This window comes from Acanthaster planci, linkage group LG14, assembly GCF_054643075.1.
Source record: "Acanthaster planci isolate LZ-2023a linkage group LG14, COTS_SCS, whole genome shotgun sequence".
NCBI lineage: Eukaryota > Metazoa > Echinodermata > Asteroidea > Valvatida > Acanthasteridae > Acanthaster > Acanthaster planci.
Window position 1 is genome coordinate 11,853,970 of NC_141790.1, and position 17,841 is coordinate 11,871,810.

Genomic DNA, 17,841 nt, shown 5'->3' on the forward strand with positions numbered 1-17,841 from the left:
TTCTTATGACGTCTGGGAGCCAGACAGTACACGTGACCTTTAAACTTTATACTAGGTAGTCTGCTTCACACCTCCGCCCATTTTGGGATAAAATACACGTTAGCTCATTGGAACTTGTCCCGGTTGAGCGGCTGTAACCAGACTGACTATTAGAGGCTAATATCTGCGTTGAACGTTGAAGGCGAAGGTCACACTCGCACATCGATCACAGTAATCGTTTTTTACGGATAACGAGGAATTTTCTCGTCACATTACGGTCATCCATGATAACTGCAAGATTACTCAACATGCAAATGAAGTTTTAAGATGGCTGAAGTTGGTCTGTACTGTCTTACTCTTAGGAAAATCGGCCACCAATGGTTTGGATCAACCATCAGTGACTGTGTCCGTCATGCATGTTCGTGTTTGAGAATTATTAGATAGATGATACGCAGTTTGCCAAAAAAGCAAGATGGCTGATTATTTCCGGGGTAGGCCTACTAAGACTAGAGCCCTTTGAAGTTGTAAGACCAGATTGATCCAGTTTTGAAAAACATGTCGGACGAGCAAGGTCGTCATTCTAGACTCAACGAAAATGACAGGTAAAGTCAAAGTGTGCTGTTTTCATGTCTCATGGTTTTACTTTTACGAATTTACAAAAACAGACCATCATCTTGATCATCAGATCATGACATCACATCAGTGACGATTGTCATTTGATAAGTTTGACTGAATCATTATCATGAGTACAGTTATCGATGTAGTGACTAATCATCATTCAGCTTGATATTTTAATTTATTCACTTACTGAGCACAAATTCCATGCAGAAGACCTGTGTTTAAACATGTTGTAGGCCTAGGGCCTACTTGAAATTGAAAAAAAGAAATTAAGCCTAGGCCTACATAAAAATTACAAACAGGCCCAACTGAGGGCCTATGTAGATGTAGGCTGTAGTAGACATGCTTTGTAAACTTTTGACAGGCTAGTGTTAACATGGTCAGTGGTCAAGACAAGTACACAATATGGTCCCCGAGTTGGACCAAGAGAGGGTGCACTTTTCCTGGCCATGCAGACTCGTACTTCTTTGGTAGGAAGTGCACTTTGCCGGTTCACAGACGACTATGAAATGCACGCGTTACGGTCGCATCGTTACCAGCAAAATGAGCGCTCCTGACCAACATGGCTCTCTTCAACTGCTGAGGGGGGTTGCTTTTGCTGGAGGTGAATAGTTCGCAAAGTACCATATTTGATGTGTCATATAATTTTAAAAATGTGTCATCAAGAATTTCGTTCTGTTCCCATGGAATCGCCCAGCCAGAGGTTTAACAAATGTGGTTAATTGTAGTTGACTTTACTGGTTGTTGTGATTTGAACAGCCATCAACAGCACCAGCAGCTGTTGTGGGGGCTCAAGTTCACCGTTGAGGGGTTGTTAGCAGCGCATACTACCAATGTGTGGTCTACTTACGGTGGACTTACAAGGCTGTGTAACCAAATAGACAAAGTCATGCGACATGGTCTCAAACAGCCAAAGGGAGCTGTAAGTTTTCAAATTTGTTTTCTTGTTCAGATATGAATGTTGTGTAATCTGCACCTTAGAGAAGCAAATTAGCAAAATCATTTTTCCTTAACAATTGTCTTGAGTACCTCTAAACCCTCCTTTTGATGCAACAGTCACAGAATCAAGTCAAAAAATCGTTCTACTTGATTTGCCCCAATACGCAGACACATTTTAACTGAAGATAGGACATCTTTGCATGCATCTTTGCATAGGAGGGTGGACATTTACACACATGCATGCGCAGAATTGTGCTACTGGATATGTACTTCAAATTTGTAACAACGAGGATACTGGATTAGTCTCTGCCATCAACATCCCCCCCCACCATTTTGACACACCATGTTGTCGGTACATGTATTTTTACAGTAGCAATTACAACTGATCACTGCAAAGTGAAAATGAGATGTAACCAAATTCTGATTGTACGTATCATATGGACCCTGAATCATTTGCTTCTACAGCCGTACTCATCAATGAGTGGAGATTACTGGGACTTTGTCATGGGGTTGCGTCGTCTGCAGCCTGTGCTAGCACCCTCTGTCGATCGTTTGCACAGACGGTCTACAGAGCAGGGCATGGATGCAGGAAGTTTGTGGCTTCACACCAGTCTGGAGGCGCATACCCTCGCCAGCCAGCTCAGGCTCCTAGTGGACGACAAAGAACATCTCAGCAGATATTATCATGGTGAGTGGATGTTGCTTGGTAATCCACAGCCACTTCTATAGCAGGGTAATCCATAGCCATTTCTTGGCCGAGTAATCCACAGCCTTTTCTGTGGCAGGGTAATCCAGAGCCATTTCTTGGGCGGGTATACATCCACAGCTGTTTCTGTGGCAGAGTAATCCACAGCCATTTCTTTGACAGGGTAATCCACAGCCGTTTCTTGGGCGGGTATAAATCCACAGCTGTTTCTGTGGCTGAGTAATCCACAGCCATTTCTTTGACAGAGTAATCCACAGCCATTTCTTGGCTGGGTAATTTACAGCCATTTCTGTAACCTTAGCTTCATATCCAGCATTGGCTGTGCTAACTCCCGAAGCATCTCATGATTTTTCCTGACCTTTCCTAATAGCCTCACTATCTCATTGGATCTCTCCTCATCTTCCTCTCTGCCAGATGATGCCTTTCTTTGTAGTGAAGCCCACTTCAAGGCACTGTACATTTGCCTCCAGTCTGTAGAGCAAAACAATGCTTCACTTCTAGCTGATATGGATCCAATGCTGGTAAGTCTTGTGGATTTGTTTCTCTCTATTTACATTTATGCCCCACCATCCTGTATATCAAAAAGCCTGAGCTTGTTGGATCTTTGAAGTCTTGCCTGGGAATCACAATGTATGTTGTGCTTTGTAAATTTGCCCAAAATGTGCTTTCAAAAGTACCCTTGATTGCTTATGATAATGTGAAGCATTTAAAAGCTACGCAGGTTGATTAAAAATTCCTTCTCTTTATAAATGAACTCATCGTGTCAGACTGATTTTAATCGAAACTGAAGGAATTTATGATATACACGTATATTGCAGAATTTGTAGTGAAGATATTTTTACAAATCTTTTTATATGTCATGAGTTACGGCAAGAAAACCCTTTTTTACTCAGAGAGCGAGTTATTCAGAATAGATCATTTCCAAGGGTTAACGGGCTACCTCTGGTTTACTGGTTAACCAGAGTTAATATTTTAACTGTGGTTCAATGACTTCATATCAGAATAGTTTAATCAACTAAAGCACATTTAAAAAGATATTCATTCATGTAAAGTCTGGAGCCAGTTTCATAGAGCGAGAAAAAACCTTGCTAAATAAACAAAGGTTTACCAGCTCAAACTTTATCTGATAGTCATGCTAACCAAAAACCAGCTAAATACAATCCCCAAACAGTATATACCTCACATGGAGTTTTGGCTGGTTACCTGATTTAATCAAGTAAGGTTTTCTCAAGTAAGGTTTTGTGCTTAAGCAGCTCTATGAAACTGGCCCCGGTAGTGTGCAGAGATACCTGTCGTGCTTTGTCCACTAACCTTCCATTCCAGAGGCTTGATAAAGCAAAGAAGTGAATTTCATGTTGAGTAAATTATGTTTTTTCTACCTGACATGTTAGCTCTCTTGTCTGTACTGTCATGTGGTAAGTTTTTGGCACAAGTTTTGATGTTTCAATATTGTTTTTGGCAAACCTGAAGTTTGTTGTGCAGGTCCTGCTCTTGTGAAACTTTTGTGTATGTTTGTTTTGCTAGTAATTTCAGAAAAGAAGTGAAAAAATCGCATAGACTCACAGTACCTACATAGATTAGCATGCTGTGTGCTTAGTGGTGATGCATCTAACATCCATGTTTGATGAAATTTTGCCTGGTCAAATGCCTTGGCCTCCAATATCCGCCCCGAGCTGAAGTGTAACCCCAATCGGCGAAAGAAAGACAAGTGGTTACAAGCGGATTCTTGCACACGTTCTGCGTGTACACAAAGGCCATACAAGCCAGAATAAATTAGTTACATGTAGGCAGAGTGCTCCGTGTTGAATGCGCATGTACTTGGGCACCTCACGGCGCGACTATATGGTGAGTGCCCAAAAAACATGCCCTGTATTCAGGTATTGTTCCACTTGGAGCGGATCTTCTAATGGTCTTAAGGTTTAGTTGGAAGTTTTTAGGATACTTTTTAGCCCGTTACAGTTAAACATGTTTCCAGAACGTGCTATCATGTCCTCAAAACTACATTCCAAATCTTCGTCCATGCGTAATCTTCCTCCGGTGTTTCTGTACTTTCTTGGGTCATTATGTTTAAAGTAGGAGATCCATTGAATCGTAACTGATAAGGATTATAAAAACATGATTTTCTTTGGTTCAATGTATATGTACATGTACCTTCAGTCTATTTTTAGAAGTACGTGTATAAGAGTTCACATGGACTTCCTGTGTGTGAAATGGATCAGCCTTTGAACAGCCTCATTGTATTGGACTTTGTAACTCTCTGAACCTTTGGCTGAGAGTTTTCCTAAATTCCAAAAGGTTTCCCTTTGCATGACAGTCTGGGTGTCATCTATATATACATGTAGAATTGAAATATCTGCCCGTCCGTTTCCAACCAAGCTTATAAACAGCCTGTCCGCTCCCAGACAAGGTTCTGAAACTCACGCCCCTATCATGCCTTTGTGCCATATGGCCATATTTCCTCTCTGCCCAGGATTTTAAAAGGATATGATGAGCATGTACATGTATATGTGAAGAATTGTTCAACAGTGTGATAGACACATGAAAAATATTGGGGCATGTACATGTAATTCTGAACAAGCAAAAACTGCCCTTCAACAGGTGTTTTTTTGCCAGTCCTCAAGGCGGGCGGTCAGGTGACTTGATGAAACAATGATGACAGTCCATCCCCTTGTTCTTTTTCTACTGAGAATCCCTCCCCCCAGGAAAAAAATTATCTTAGTGGCTGGCAGGTTGGGTTCCACCAGCCTGAATCCTACAAAGTCTTTCTAAACTGTCTGGTTGATTTGGAAGGATTAGTAAGGGTAGTAGCAGTTAAGGATTTATTTATTCCTACTTTCAATTTCTCTTTAAGTTTTATGTGGAATACATTGAAAGAATCTACACTGTTGAACTTGTAACATGCTACACTATTACAGACTAAAAAAAATGAAAGTTCATGAGATGATGGTTTAAAAATTGTAGTCTTTCTGTCTTTTACTTTTGCATACAAGAATAAATGATATTTCACAATCTGTTATCTATTGACATATAGGTATCTGGAAATACCAGATAAACAACATGGATGAAGCTGAAGTGCTTTGTCTCTCAATTTCAGGAAATCACTCTCTGTCCGTGTCATTTTGAACGGAAAAAGTATTTCGCAATGCTAGAAAGAATTTCTGTTGCACAAGCACATGTCCAAGTGGCCATAACTCAATTTTTAAAAATATTTTCGTGCTGATATAATTGTTAAAAAAGTAAAGATACATTTCACAATGCTTGATGGAATTTTCCATTGTAAATGTACACGTCCAAATGCCCAGAGCTCAATTTTAATGCAGGCATCATTGTTAAAAATTAAACTGCTTTTTTGTCTCTAAATGCACATTTTGGAGACCCCAATTGATAGATCCATTTAAAATCAATGCCACAAGAACACTTTTGGGTCATTCCAGAAATTAGGGGTCCGGTGAATTAATGCAAATTACCTACCAAACAAATAGTAATAGTTTGAAATCAATTCTGGTGATATTTCCCTGTCAAATAACAAAGGTCAGATGTAACAGGGACACAAAAATGTTACACTTTTGGAGCCTTAATTTCTGGAATTACCCACCTGGAAAAATCATTCATTCCTTGTGAATATAAATGAACCTGTTTCAGTGACCCAGCATATTTTTTTACCAATCAGCATACAATTGAAGTTAAAGTGAAACAGGTGTACATGATATACAAATACATGTACATGTACATTCTGTGTGCTGTAACATGACTACCTGTACATGTGACCATGGGTACTTGTACATACTGTATGTAAGTTTGCAACTGTGTTTGTGCCAAGTACATGTACATTGTACGTGTATGTTGTACCGTACTGGTACCCCTGTTATCAATTAATGTTGCAATATAATAACGTAATATGAAGGCAAAACGTGAGTCAGCAGTTGTTTCTTATGTATTGATCACCTGTTGTATTTTTAGGTAGAATTCATGAGCATGGTTTGACCCTGTCGGTGTGGCTGTTGTATTCATGTTCAAAGCGTTTTGAAAGTGCAGTGTATTTGCAAGGGAAATGACAATTATTGCAATCTGTGTTGGCTGACGTCACAAAATCTGTCTTGTTTAGCTTTCACTTGAAAGTACCACCATCACATTAACCAGCCTTTGTACAGCATTCATGCCTGTAGAAGTACAGTATTTCCCTCTTTATTTTTGACTATTATCTACATGCATGCACGCGTACCTGCAAATTAAAGCTGTCTACCATCATGCATGACTGCCTCTGCATCAGAAACTACAATGCAAATGGAGTACTAGTCGTAGTTGCATTGTCAAGTTTGCTTTTCTTCTCTGTGTCATGCGCTGTTAAACAATAACAATGTTATGTTACAGGACATTGAGGTATGATACATGTACTTGGATGCTTTCCAAGTTGTGAGACGCTTGTGTATTGATGTATTTCCTTTGATTCAGGTTGTTTTTTCACATCGCTTTGTGTTTGGCTGCAGTTGCAAGACAGCATGCCGTCGGCAAGCAGTGGAATGAGGCGCTCATCTCTTGTAGGCCCTGCGGTGGACAGGAGCAGTGTTGACCAGCCTCACCGGAGGAAGGTTTCAGCGGAGGAGATTCAACCCCCAGCCTTTGCCTCGCCCAAAACTGAGAGTGTCTTGTCGACATCTGATGAGCATGCTCGGCCAGACCCACAGACCCTTAAGAGGCACCAATCGGAGTCTGCTCGCACGATGCTGCTGTCAGTATTGGGCAACTCCAGTCCGAACGGGTCCATCTCAAGAGACACGGACCAGCTCCCCAAAACAGTGAACGACCCCTTGATGAATTTGGAATTCCCCACCAGGGACGGCACCACCTCCCCACCCCGGAGAAAAATCCTAAGGAGGGCCAGGACAACGGGCGATTTACTGGTGCCAAGTTCAGTGTCTCAGAACAAAGAACCCAAACTGCCATTTGAGTACAGCTCCTCACCTCAAGCTGAGAAGCTCCTTGATAGTCTTGGGAGTAGCCCTCTCGAATCCTTACATGAAGAAGACAGTACCAGAGAAAACTGTCAATGCAATAGCCAACCAGCCTCCCTAGGAGATTCAACCAACCAGAGGAGTGAAATCTCTGAGGTCAAGAGCACAGACTTATTAAGTGAAACTACCTGTAGCATCTGTGGAAAGAAAAGACGGAGCGAGATGAGCAGTGTGAGTAAACTCTTGAGTAGGACTTCTTCCAGTTTGAGTCCACCACAAGCGAAAGGCAGCATGTACACCAAATCCGGCCGACCACTGAGACACTCGCAGACCAGTCTGAGCCTAGCAGGGAACGCTGCCAAGAAGAAGAGGCTCTTAACTCACTCACGGTCACAGTCAGATCATGCCATCAAGCCGCCGCTAGCATACATGGCAGAGGCTTCAGCAGGCATCAGATCAGCTGATAAAACCAGCAACTCCTTACCAGCAGAAAGCCACCTTGTATCACCACGCAGAAATAGCTTACTGGACTCGGGTAAAACTACAGTGTTTCTAATCCGTGATTGTTCTTTTCCAAAATGGCTCTGAATTTGAAGGGCCCTGACAGTGGATTTGATGGATTAGTTCTCCAATGCAGTTTACTGTCAAAGAAGTCCCCATATATGTTACCTTTTGAAATTTTAGCTCCATCAGTTTCCAATGTTTTCTGAGGAGACAAGATGACACTTTCACAAAAACCTGGCCTCATGTTTGGCAAGTAGATACTTAAAAGAGAGAGCTTCATTGGCCTTCATAGTCTTAAAGTTGAAGCCAGACACCCACGACAGGGATGAAGCCAAGATTTGGAAAAGCCCCAATACATGTAGTTGCTCAAGCAGATCTATCCTCAGCAAGTTGGTGCTCCTAAATTGGTGGGCTTCACCAAGCTATTTCTGGAAAGTGGCTTGTTCAGATGTACACGTACCGCTTGCATTATCAGCAGATTTCTTTTATTATATTGTAATGCGTGTATGAATGATTCATGTAAGGCACGGTACTTTATAGTCATTTTGTTCATATCTGAACTTTCCTGAAACCATCTCAGCTCCCTTTAGACTACATGTAGCCCCATGCTGCCATATCAGGCTCAAACATCTGAACACTGAAAATACATCTACCAGTACCCAATCAGGTACCCATTTACTCCTGGGTGGAGAGGGAGGCACGTAGGGCTAAAGTGAGTTGCCCAAGGTAACAACTTGTAACCACTGACAAGTATTCAATCCCCTGACCCTATGATGAGAAGCTACAAATCCTAACCACCAGGCCAAATGTCTTACATGTACATGTTTTGCTGGAAAGGGTTGACGAGTAACTGTTTCAGCTAGACAGAGATGAATCATGCGCTGCCCTTGTGCAACAGGTGAAGGTCTCTGCCTCATTTTTCAATTAACTTGTAGCACCTTGTGCATAATTCTGATTTGCAGGTGCCATTTCCCCAGCCACAGAGTGCTATTTCCCCCAGCCAGCCCAGGGACAATCTCTAATGAGCTTCCTGTCTTCCAGAGACTTTGAACGAATCCCCGAGTTGGACAGGGTATGTCATACAGTGTTGGGATAGCAGAATACAGCTGTTGTAATGTAGTCAATGAGAGACATCTAAATACTTTCATTTGTCCTGTATTCAGATGGCGTGAAATAGATATGTTACTGAATCAGGATAAAGTACAAATGGCATTTATTATGCCCCATAAGTACATGTAGTATACAAGTAGAAGATACTGCTCATGTTGTTATATTCAAATGAGTGAAAAATTATATAATCTGTATTTCTCTGATTCAGTGTTATTTTTCGCCAGCCTTTTCTTGTTTCTCGAACTGATGTTATACATTGAACATACAGAACATTTCCTATTAATTCCAATTGAAACTGTGAATTGTATTTGTAAAATCCTATAGGGATTGGATCCTCACTTGATCCCATGAAAAATTACCTTGAAGAAGTCCATTGAAGAATCTGGTGTCATACATTGATGACCACTTAGCGAATTTCTTCATTGTTTTAGGAGAACGCCCACTTTAGCATATCGGAAGCGATCATTGCGGCTGTGGAACAGATCCGATGCAAGCAGCAACTCACCTCAGTCTCAGATCATGAGTCAGATGCATCAGATGAGGAGATCCAACACCTGAAGCAACGCATCAGGCTGCGACGTAACGAGAAACGACGGGACAAACTGCGGGGTGGCATTCGTCAACTGGCAACATTGGTCAGCGAGAACAGGAGTGACAGTGGTTTAAACACCTTGACCAGTTCAGGTGAAATTTTTTGGGTCAATTTTTGGACCGCTTCATGATGAGTTTCATACTCGTTTATGACTAGTTGTCCGCTATGATTTTTTGCCCACTATGAGAGAAGGAATTTGTATTACGTTCCGTAGAGTTTCTTTAAAAAGGCATAATGAAGTTAATGAACGGAAACCATTTTTAAAAATCTTGTCTTTCTGTTGTAACAGCCAGCACACTAGCTTCAAGCAGTTCTAACAGCACACCTCGAGATACAGCAACAGAAAGTGGAGAAGGTAATTACAAGGTTAAAGGTTCCAGCTCTATGAAATTTTGTGTCAAAACCAGTTTCTTGATCTTTTTTAATCCACAAAGATCTCACACTTGCTTTTTTTTTAGTTTGGCAATAACTCTCTGTTCCAGAATTATTCTGTATTTTTAGCAGTCTTTTTTGTCGGCAAAGTTACTAAGATTGTGAGATGGGGCTGAATTGCCCCTTTCTGAAAAGGTCTACTGTGTAGAAAGGATGCCAGTGGAACTAGATAGGGGACTTCAGAATTTTCTTTGAGGTAATATCGTTAAGTGAAGCCCAGCTGGTTCTTTTATAAAAGGACACCATACAAAATGCACAGCAGGTAGTCTAGATTTGAGCAGCTGAATCTTGTACCATTATTGCACCTGTTCTGTGGGACTAATTAACTGATTGTTCACCAGCTGTATTTGGATTGCTTTACTTCAGATTCTTCAGACACTGATTCTGTGGAGGATCTGGACCTAGCTGATCCCAAACAGTCTAACCTGCAATCTCTCCAGGCAATGGGATTGAGCACATCACTGGCGTCACTCTATTCAGGTCAGATAAAAAAGATCAAAGGTCAAATGCAATCAGGATCACCATGCTGTACTTGGCATGACGCTGTAGTAGTGTTTATTTCCTCTGTTTACTTTTGGCTGTTGTACCAGAAAGGGAACTGTTCACCAGGTTGTAGTTTTTACTCAAAGCAAAGTTTTGTACACTCCATAATGTTTTATTCTTCTTAAGCTTTCTTTTTCTTTCTGTAATTATGACTAAATTGTTTATTTGGGAAGGTTAAATCTTAATAATTGATCATGGTAATTGCAGTGGCTCCTAGAAACTCATCAGTTTTTGATCAAAATGGTATGAGCATGGTGACAGTCATGGGATATATCCTTTTGTAATTGGAAGTTTGATATTTTAGCTTGCATTCTCTTGGGCGATAAAATTCCGTACGGAGTCTGTTTGCCAAAGTCTGTGACAATAATTGTTTAGTCTTATTATGAGTTCAAAATAACAAGAGCTTAAAAGTTTGCTTTGTCATTGCAAGGATTTAATTAAGAGCTTTTTTTATTCTAAATACATAATATTTACCTGTCTGTGGAGCTCTGCAACATCATTGAAACCAAAATAATGCATTTGATCAATATCAAGTCAGCAGATAAACGATATGGCATCAAACTTTCTGCATATTCCTCTCCTTCCAAACTGGCTCTGCTACTTTGTCTTCCCGCAGATGCCGACATTGCTAGGGTGTCTTCCCCTATAGTACCGCCTGGTGAATTCTCCCCGACGCCAAACAGCAACATGCTGTCGGCAGAGTCTGTCGCCCTGTGCCTTCTGAGCAAGTTCCCTGCCAAGCAGCTTCCAGCCGCCTCCGAGCTGCAGTGGTTGGTGTCCGAACAAGATGCACCCCAGGCAGTGAGTTGCTAGCTTACTGGGGTTAGCTTGGGATAGAAATTGGGAGATTAATCTCTTCCTTCTCTTATTCAAGAGGCCATTGGTTACAGAATGTGTATTGTCACAGAGCACTTTTTGAAAAATATTTCTTCAAATATTGCACAAACTTTCAAAGATTTTGCCTGACTGGGTTTTGCCAGTTGTTATATGTGTAGATTTTTCTTGGGGGGGGGTGCCACACCCTCCAAATCAATCAGTTGTGGATGAGGATGTCTTTGCCACTGTTCAAAACTTTTAAAAGCAAAAGACAGTCTAAAGCCTTTCAGTGAATTTCAGACATTTGGAGTCAGGAAATAGACATGATTGATTACTCTCCAGAGCTGGTTTTGATATTAAAGTGGCATCAAGAACCATTTTTGGAACGGTGTTTAGTTTCCATGTTCATGTCATAGAGTATCTATTAAGCTCACTGCGATGTTAGTTGATTTCATACATGTACATGTATCCGATTGTAACCATTGACTTTCTGAATGTGCTGTATCTGAATTGATCTTCTGTTGCAGCTGTTGCCAATGCCTAAGTCTCTACCTGTGTCTCCTGATGACGGTGAAAATGCTGACATATACACCAAGAAAAATGTAAGTGGTTTCACAGTTGGCTTGGAAATTTGAAACGAGAACTCTAGCTCTTTATATGCCAAGAAAGAGTCAGTTGTTTTATCATTTATCTTGTCAGTTGCCGTGGTTATTAGTAGTGTTGTATGGAGTGGATATTTTTCATCACTTTAAGGATTGTTGGAAAACAATTCTGCCTGATCCTGACGTGGTCTTTTTATTGGGTCATCTTTGTAGATCAAAAAGACTTCTCTATATCGCAGTCAGTCTTTCGATCAGGTAAAGGAACACGTTTACAGGCTGCCACGTTCACGGCATTGTAGTTAGTGCATTAATGACCCAAAATGCCTGTCTCATGCTAATTCAACTCACAGAGCACACTCATCTACTGCTTCTTACTTCATTAATTGCTTCCATTTTCCAAAAACTATCCGATGTTTTTTGGACGAGGAAGATTATATCTACGTGTGGGTGAAATGCAGGCACGTTGCAGTTGGTACTCCAAAGAAATAATTTAAGTCCTTAGCCTTGAGACGCCAGAGTGACTAGTTTATTGTTTGTCTGCAAATGTATTCAACATGTGAAGGAGACAGTTTGTTAGGCGACTTAGGAATGAACTGTCTATGTCCCCACAAAATCGGTTTAATAACGAGCGTTTCTGCGATGTTGCTTATGCCAAGTCGTGCCGTCACAAACATACGCATGCTGCTGTAGCTTCCAAGGTGATGTCAAGCTGATATGAAAAAAACAAACAGCCAGAGAGGAACTGTCTTTTCGAAAGTGAGGATGGAGTCTTGTCCCCAGAGTCACCTCAAGCTTCGTATAGTTTCTACAATCTCACCAAAATTCTATCACCTGTCTTTGCTTAGAAAAAATGCCATTAACTAGCAACAGTTTACCGCTTGTAACAGGTGGGTCAGCTATTCTTTTGGCTGTCGAATTTCATAACTTCATGCACTATTAAAGCATAAGTCATGTGCACCATATCTGTTTTCCTCTGAATACGTGCTTTTATTTTTGAAAAATACCTTGCTTTATGTAGAGATGAAGTACTTTTCTTTTGTAATGCTCATTATCAAAGCATAGTGTTTGTACCCTTCTGAATTTTTCTGATTATAAGTTCTTTTTGCAATTATAAAACTGAAAGGAGACGCTGAGATGTTTTACAGCTTGGCCAAGTTAGTCTGTGCTACACCAGTTCAATGTATTTCCTGAATTTTTGATTTCTCTGAATTTCAGACACGATTACGCGGCAATGCGGATTGGGCACCACCCAGAGCTCAGATCATATTCAATGTCCATCCTCCTCCGAAGTAAGTAAACAGAGTTGATGCGACTGCATGAATGTTGTCCTGACTGCACCTGCGTAAGCCTACTCACTTCCTCAGTGATTGGCTTGATTCTTTATGGCACCAGGGTATTTCAGAGCTTACAGTATTTCATGACAGAGCTTGACTGCCTGCTGCCTCCAGCTTTTCAGTTCCTGACTTTTTTTCCTCATTTGTGCAGGAGGAAGGTTCTAGTTGCCAAGCAGAACTATCGCTGTGCAGGTTGCGGAATGCGGATAGAACGAGGTAATACCCCTTCCCTAGTTTCTTGAAGTTCCAGATTTTTTTGAGTTGTTGAACATCATGTCCTCCATGCATTTTATTTTCCACCCAAAAATACAGCAACGATTTCACTTCCTGGATGTGCATTCCATTTCTTGAATCTGAACAGGTTCTGTGAAGAGATTGAGATACTGTGAATACCTGGGCAAGTACTTTTGCCACTGTTGTCATAGCAACAGCTCAGCAGCTATCCCCGGTCGCATCCTGCGTAAGTGGGACTTTCAGAAAGTTCCTGTCTGTAACTTTGCAAGAGAGCTACTGGAGAAGATGCACGAGGACCCGTTGTTTAATGTCATGGATATAAATCCCTCACTCTACCGAAGGGTCAAATCCCTCAATACATGCAGAGTAAGTCCATTGCCAATTTTTTTCAGACGAAAGAGTGCATTGAACATTACCTTTGAAGTTGTTGTACTTTGCTTTTCGGAGTGATTCTCTTTTTTTTGGGGGGGGGGACTTTTTTATTCCGAGGGGAAGACACAGCAGTTGCTTAATGAATACATGCTTTCACCTGCTTACATAAAGCCCCCTCGTGACTTCTACAGCTGTAATATGTTGTTGGTTTTAATATTTTTTCAGGAACTGAGGATGCAGCTTTTCTTCTTGAAGGACTTCTTAAAGACCTGCAGACTAAGTCAGAGGTACAAGATTGTAGATGATACTCGCTGACACTTATTACTTGGCAAGCAAATGTATTTTACTTGGTCTGAATTGACTAGGCTTCTGGTACTTGCATGTCTCTCAAGGTCAAGATGGAGACAAAACCCTTGTTTAAGTTTACTCACAGAGTACAGCTGTGTTCATATGTAAAGTGAATCAGCTAAGTAGTTACTCATCCATTGAGTCAGTTTTACTCAATTGAGTAAAATGAAACTCAATCATTTTCTCTTTCACTGGATGATAGTATTGTAGTCAGTGTTAGTTTTTGACTCTCATGAGTTCTTTATATTTTATTCTGACTCAGTCTCCAGGCCACATATGAGTCCCAACCTCGCCATCTACTCAACGAGCCCCACCTGTACTCACTGAGTGACATCTACCGAGTACGCGGTGGTGAGATGGAGACAGACTTGACACAGCTGGTAGAGGATGCAGTCGCTCACGTCAGTCAGTGTCAGGTAATGGCTGCTTGTACACTCCATGTTTTTAACTGAATGGGTACAAATTGTTTGGATCATCCTCAGAGTAGCACTCATAAAACTAAGAAGTCAGTCGTGAGTATTTCTGAGCGTTCTCCCTCTCTCTGTTTCCTCGACAGTTGTGTCAGGCCAAAGGCTTTATCTGTGAACTGTGCAGCAATGATCAGGACATTATCTTTCCCTTCCAGCTGCTGAAAACGTATCAGTGTCAAGGTCAGTTGTGTCATGGGTCAAAGTTCATGTAGTCGTGTACTGGGCATTCTTGCAGTTTTCTTCTCTAGAACTTTGAAGTTTGGAGTCAAATAAATCAGAGGCCAACTCCTATGAGTTACATTTCCTTTTTATAAGATTTTTATGACATATTAAAAGAGTTTGTTCAGACTGACAAACTATATTGGAAAAAAAGATGAGGTGATTTGAAGTTGGCACATAAAGAATGAATATACGAGGAGTTATTTGTAAAGGAATGGGCTAGAATGATGAGTAATCAAACAAGGGCTTTTAACTGTGATCATAACAACCTGGAACTTTTGTCTGCCTCAGTAGGCCTCATTCTCATGACCCTGCTCTGCACATGGTAAAACCTCTCTCATTTTCACAGTTATTTCAAGCACTGAGTTCACTAACTGCAAACTTTGCTTAGACAAGTGGAAATTGCATCAGCATATCTAGTCTTGTGAACCTAGCGGGTGTATTCTGCTGTAGCTTAGCAGCTCTATCACATTGATGTTGGACTTCTTGATGTTTTGGTTTGTCAAGTGCATGGTTTACGCGCATATATATTTTCGTCTTGCAGGTTGTTGGGCTTGCTATCACAAGACCTGCTTCCTGACCGTCGATTCTTGCCCCAAGTGCATTCGAAAAAATGCCAGGTAAAGAGTTCTTTCATTCTTTTGGATCAGGAATTCAAATGCAGTTATCTAAAGTCCCGAGGCCATACTTACCCCATTATCCTTGCATGTTTAAACATTTAAACAAGAAAAGTTCCAGATTTTCCTAAATGTTTAATGGAACCGCCCCTTTTAGAGGTTTGATGTTTTGATTGATGTAATCTGGCGTCCATGTTTATTGCAAACGATGCCTGTTACGTACTGTTGTTTGTTTTCATTTTTGTCATCCGTGTACTTTTTGAGAAAAAAGTGGATTCTTAAATAACAAACATTGCTTGTTATAGATGCCCCAGCATCAATCTGCATTTTACATAGATTGAACCATTTGCATTGTTGAACTATACAATTATGTATGTGTGAAAACACTGAGGTAGGTGACGGCGGCCTCTGTAAACAGTATGGGAAAGTTTTCTAAACATTCTTCACATTGAATGTAAATTCCTTCCCTTATTTCAGAGTAGCTTCTCATGGTTTGATTTTGAGATTGTTCATTGCCTTGGCTTTGCCTTCCTCAAACAGTCACTGCACTAAAGAGTCTCTAGTTTGGGCAGGTTCAAGAATGTTCGAAGGAGAACCTGCAAAAGTTCCAAATAAATTGTACAAAGGACCGGAATCCAACGCTTATTGTTCATTTCATAGGAAGATCAGCCGAGACTCTAACCTAAAAGGAGGCATTTTTAGTGACGAGGAAGATGGTGAGCAAGCCACCGGTAAAAGGTGATCTCCTGCAAGAGAGATAAAGAGAGCGATGTCGGAGGCATCTCAAGGACAGGGAGGGAGATGTTCTCCCAAGTAGGGATGGCAAGATTACAGGAAGTCATCACCCTTCTGGAATGGGAAACATGTCTCTCCAAGAGGAGGTCAATTGAGCACCTGTTTAGCAATGAGATCAGAGTGGTAGCTTCATTGGAAACCTGTCAGGGATGCCTGGTTGACTTGCTCATTGTATTGGACAGTGCTAAGCACTTTTGGGTATTTCCAGAAATTAGGGGTCCAAACGTGTGACATTTTTGTGGTCCTGCTACATCTGACCTTTGTTATTTGGCATGGAAGTATCACCAGAATTGTTTTCAAACTATTACTATTTGTTTGGTAGGTAATTTGCATTAATTCATCACTCTTGGAAATTAGAAAATGTGTTCTGAACTTACACAGTCATGTGTCAGGTGTGACTGGGACACAACAACAAAAAATGGACCCCTAAATTCTGGAATTACCCCCCTTTTACTTCAAATGTTGATGAGAGATGTTGCAGGGAGAGCAAAGGGGCGTTCTCAAGGTCACATGAGGTGAGAGAGATGGTTCACTCCCCCTCTTATCTCACCCCCTCTTCCCCTCCCCTTCCTGATGGGTAACTCTGAATATCAGCCCTGTTTGGGGATTGAGCAGAATCCCAAATTGCTAGGATTTTAGGCTACGTTTTTCACACCCTTTTACTGACAACGGGCCAATAGAGCTCGAGGGATACCTCTTCATCAACAAGCTCTACCGAGTTATATAGGAAATAAGATCCTTGCATGCCAAGTCGTTTCCTGTGCTTTTACATACATCGCAATTAATTGTGACACATTCCAAATACATATGTCTGTTATTCGTAATATTTTGTCAACAAATTACTGCATGAAACCTTCAGAAGCTATCGATCTAGGTGGATTTTCTATCAGTTCATTTTAAATAATGTCCAACAATACTTAACACCAAGCTGGAACTCCCTTGAGGGTAGCTTTACTGGCAACAAATCAGAAGCATTAGGATTGTCTATTGTTCTTATAACGTGCCCTCCCAGTTGATACTGTGCCAACCTCACCCCCATGCCTGAAGCTTTCGACGGGGCTGGCCTCCAAAAGTCGGAATCAATTTTGAAGGTCCTGATGACTTTCTGGAAATTTTGGGGACTTTTTTTTATTGACTGCAGGAATCTTAAACAATTTTCTAGAAGTCTTCAAACCTTGCAAACTATTCAGCACATTATCCACGGACCTTGAAATACTTAGTCCGTAATCTGGAACAGGACTCGTATAATTTAAGAATTGTACGGCTGCCTCAACACACACTTTTTTTATTGATCTGTGAAATGATACAACTCAACACCACATTAAACAATCAAGAAATAAACTTTATAATTATTTAATAAGTCGTTATTTATTCAATGTATTTTCACGTGTTTTGAGATCCTCAGTACACTACTAGTGTCTTGATAATTCGAAAACAAGAATTGTTCGTTAATTAACAGGATATGATTTATTAAATGAATTAGTTTATTACATATATGTATATTTGATGAAACATCCATAATTCATCAATAAATACGAAACTGAAGTTCAGTCAGGTGCCAAGTGGATACCTGTGTTTCTTGTGTTTTCATGGATTTGCGTTTGATTGCAGAATCTTTAATCACATCGGCTCAAAGCTTTTGCATATTTTTGCACCCAC

The 17,841-nt window shown here is 40.8% G+C and overlaps 1 protein-coding gene across 4 annotated transcripts; it reads left to right on the plus strand.

The window, feature by feature from the left end:
* Positions 1-138: 138 nt before the first annotated feature.
* Positions 139-17,749, plus strand: rubcn (rubicon autophagy regulator). Of its 4 annotated transcripts, XM_022242966.2 has the most exons (21): positions 139-581; positions 1,357-1,519; positions 2,002-2,224; positions 2,657-2,763; positions 3,634-3,657; positions 6,730-7,729; positions 8,661-8,770; positions 9,240-9,492; positions 9,690-9,755; positions 10,199-10,312; positions 10,992-11,176; positions 11,719-11,793; positions 12,007-12,048; positions 13,009-13,082; positions 13,279-13,343; positions 13,489-13,727; positions 13,959-14,020; positions 14,344-14,497; positions 14,638-14,731; positions 15,315-15,390; positions 16,048-17,749. In XM_022242966.2, the coding sequence occupies exons 1-21, from the start codon at positions 535-537 to the stop codon at positions 16,127-16,129; spliced, it is 3,255 nt and encodes a 1,084-aa protein (XP_022098658.2). In that variant the 5' UTR covers positions 139-534; the 3' UTR covers positions 16,130-17,749. The 4 variants fall into 4 exon arrangements, with proteins under 4 accessions (XP_022098658.2, XP_022098660.2, XP_022098659.2 ...); XM_022242968.2 differs by lacking the exon at positions 12,007-12,048; XM_022242967.2 differs by lacking the exon at positions 3,634-3,657 and having other exon boundaries at positions 140-581.
* The last annotated feature ends 92 nt before the right edge of the window (positions 17,750-17,841 follow it).

Coding starts and splice junctions, on each gene's coding strand:
- rubcn (XM_022242966.2), top strand. CDS start 535: ATGTCGGACGAGCAAGGTCGTCATTCTAGACTCAACGAAAATGACAG. Junction 9,756..10,198: donor AGCAACAGAAAGTGGAGAAG/GTAATTACAAGG, acceptor GCTTTACTTCAG/ATTCTTCAGACACTGATTCT. Junction 14,732..15,314: donor GAAAACGTATCAGTGTCAAG/GTCAGTTGTGTC, acceptor TTCGTCTTGCAG/GTTGTTGGGCTTGCTATCAC.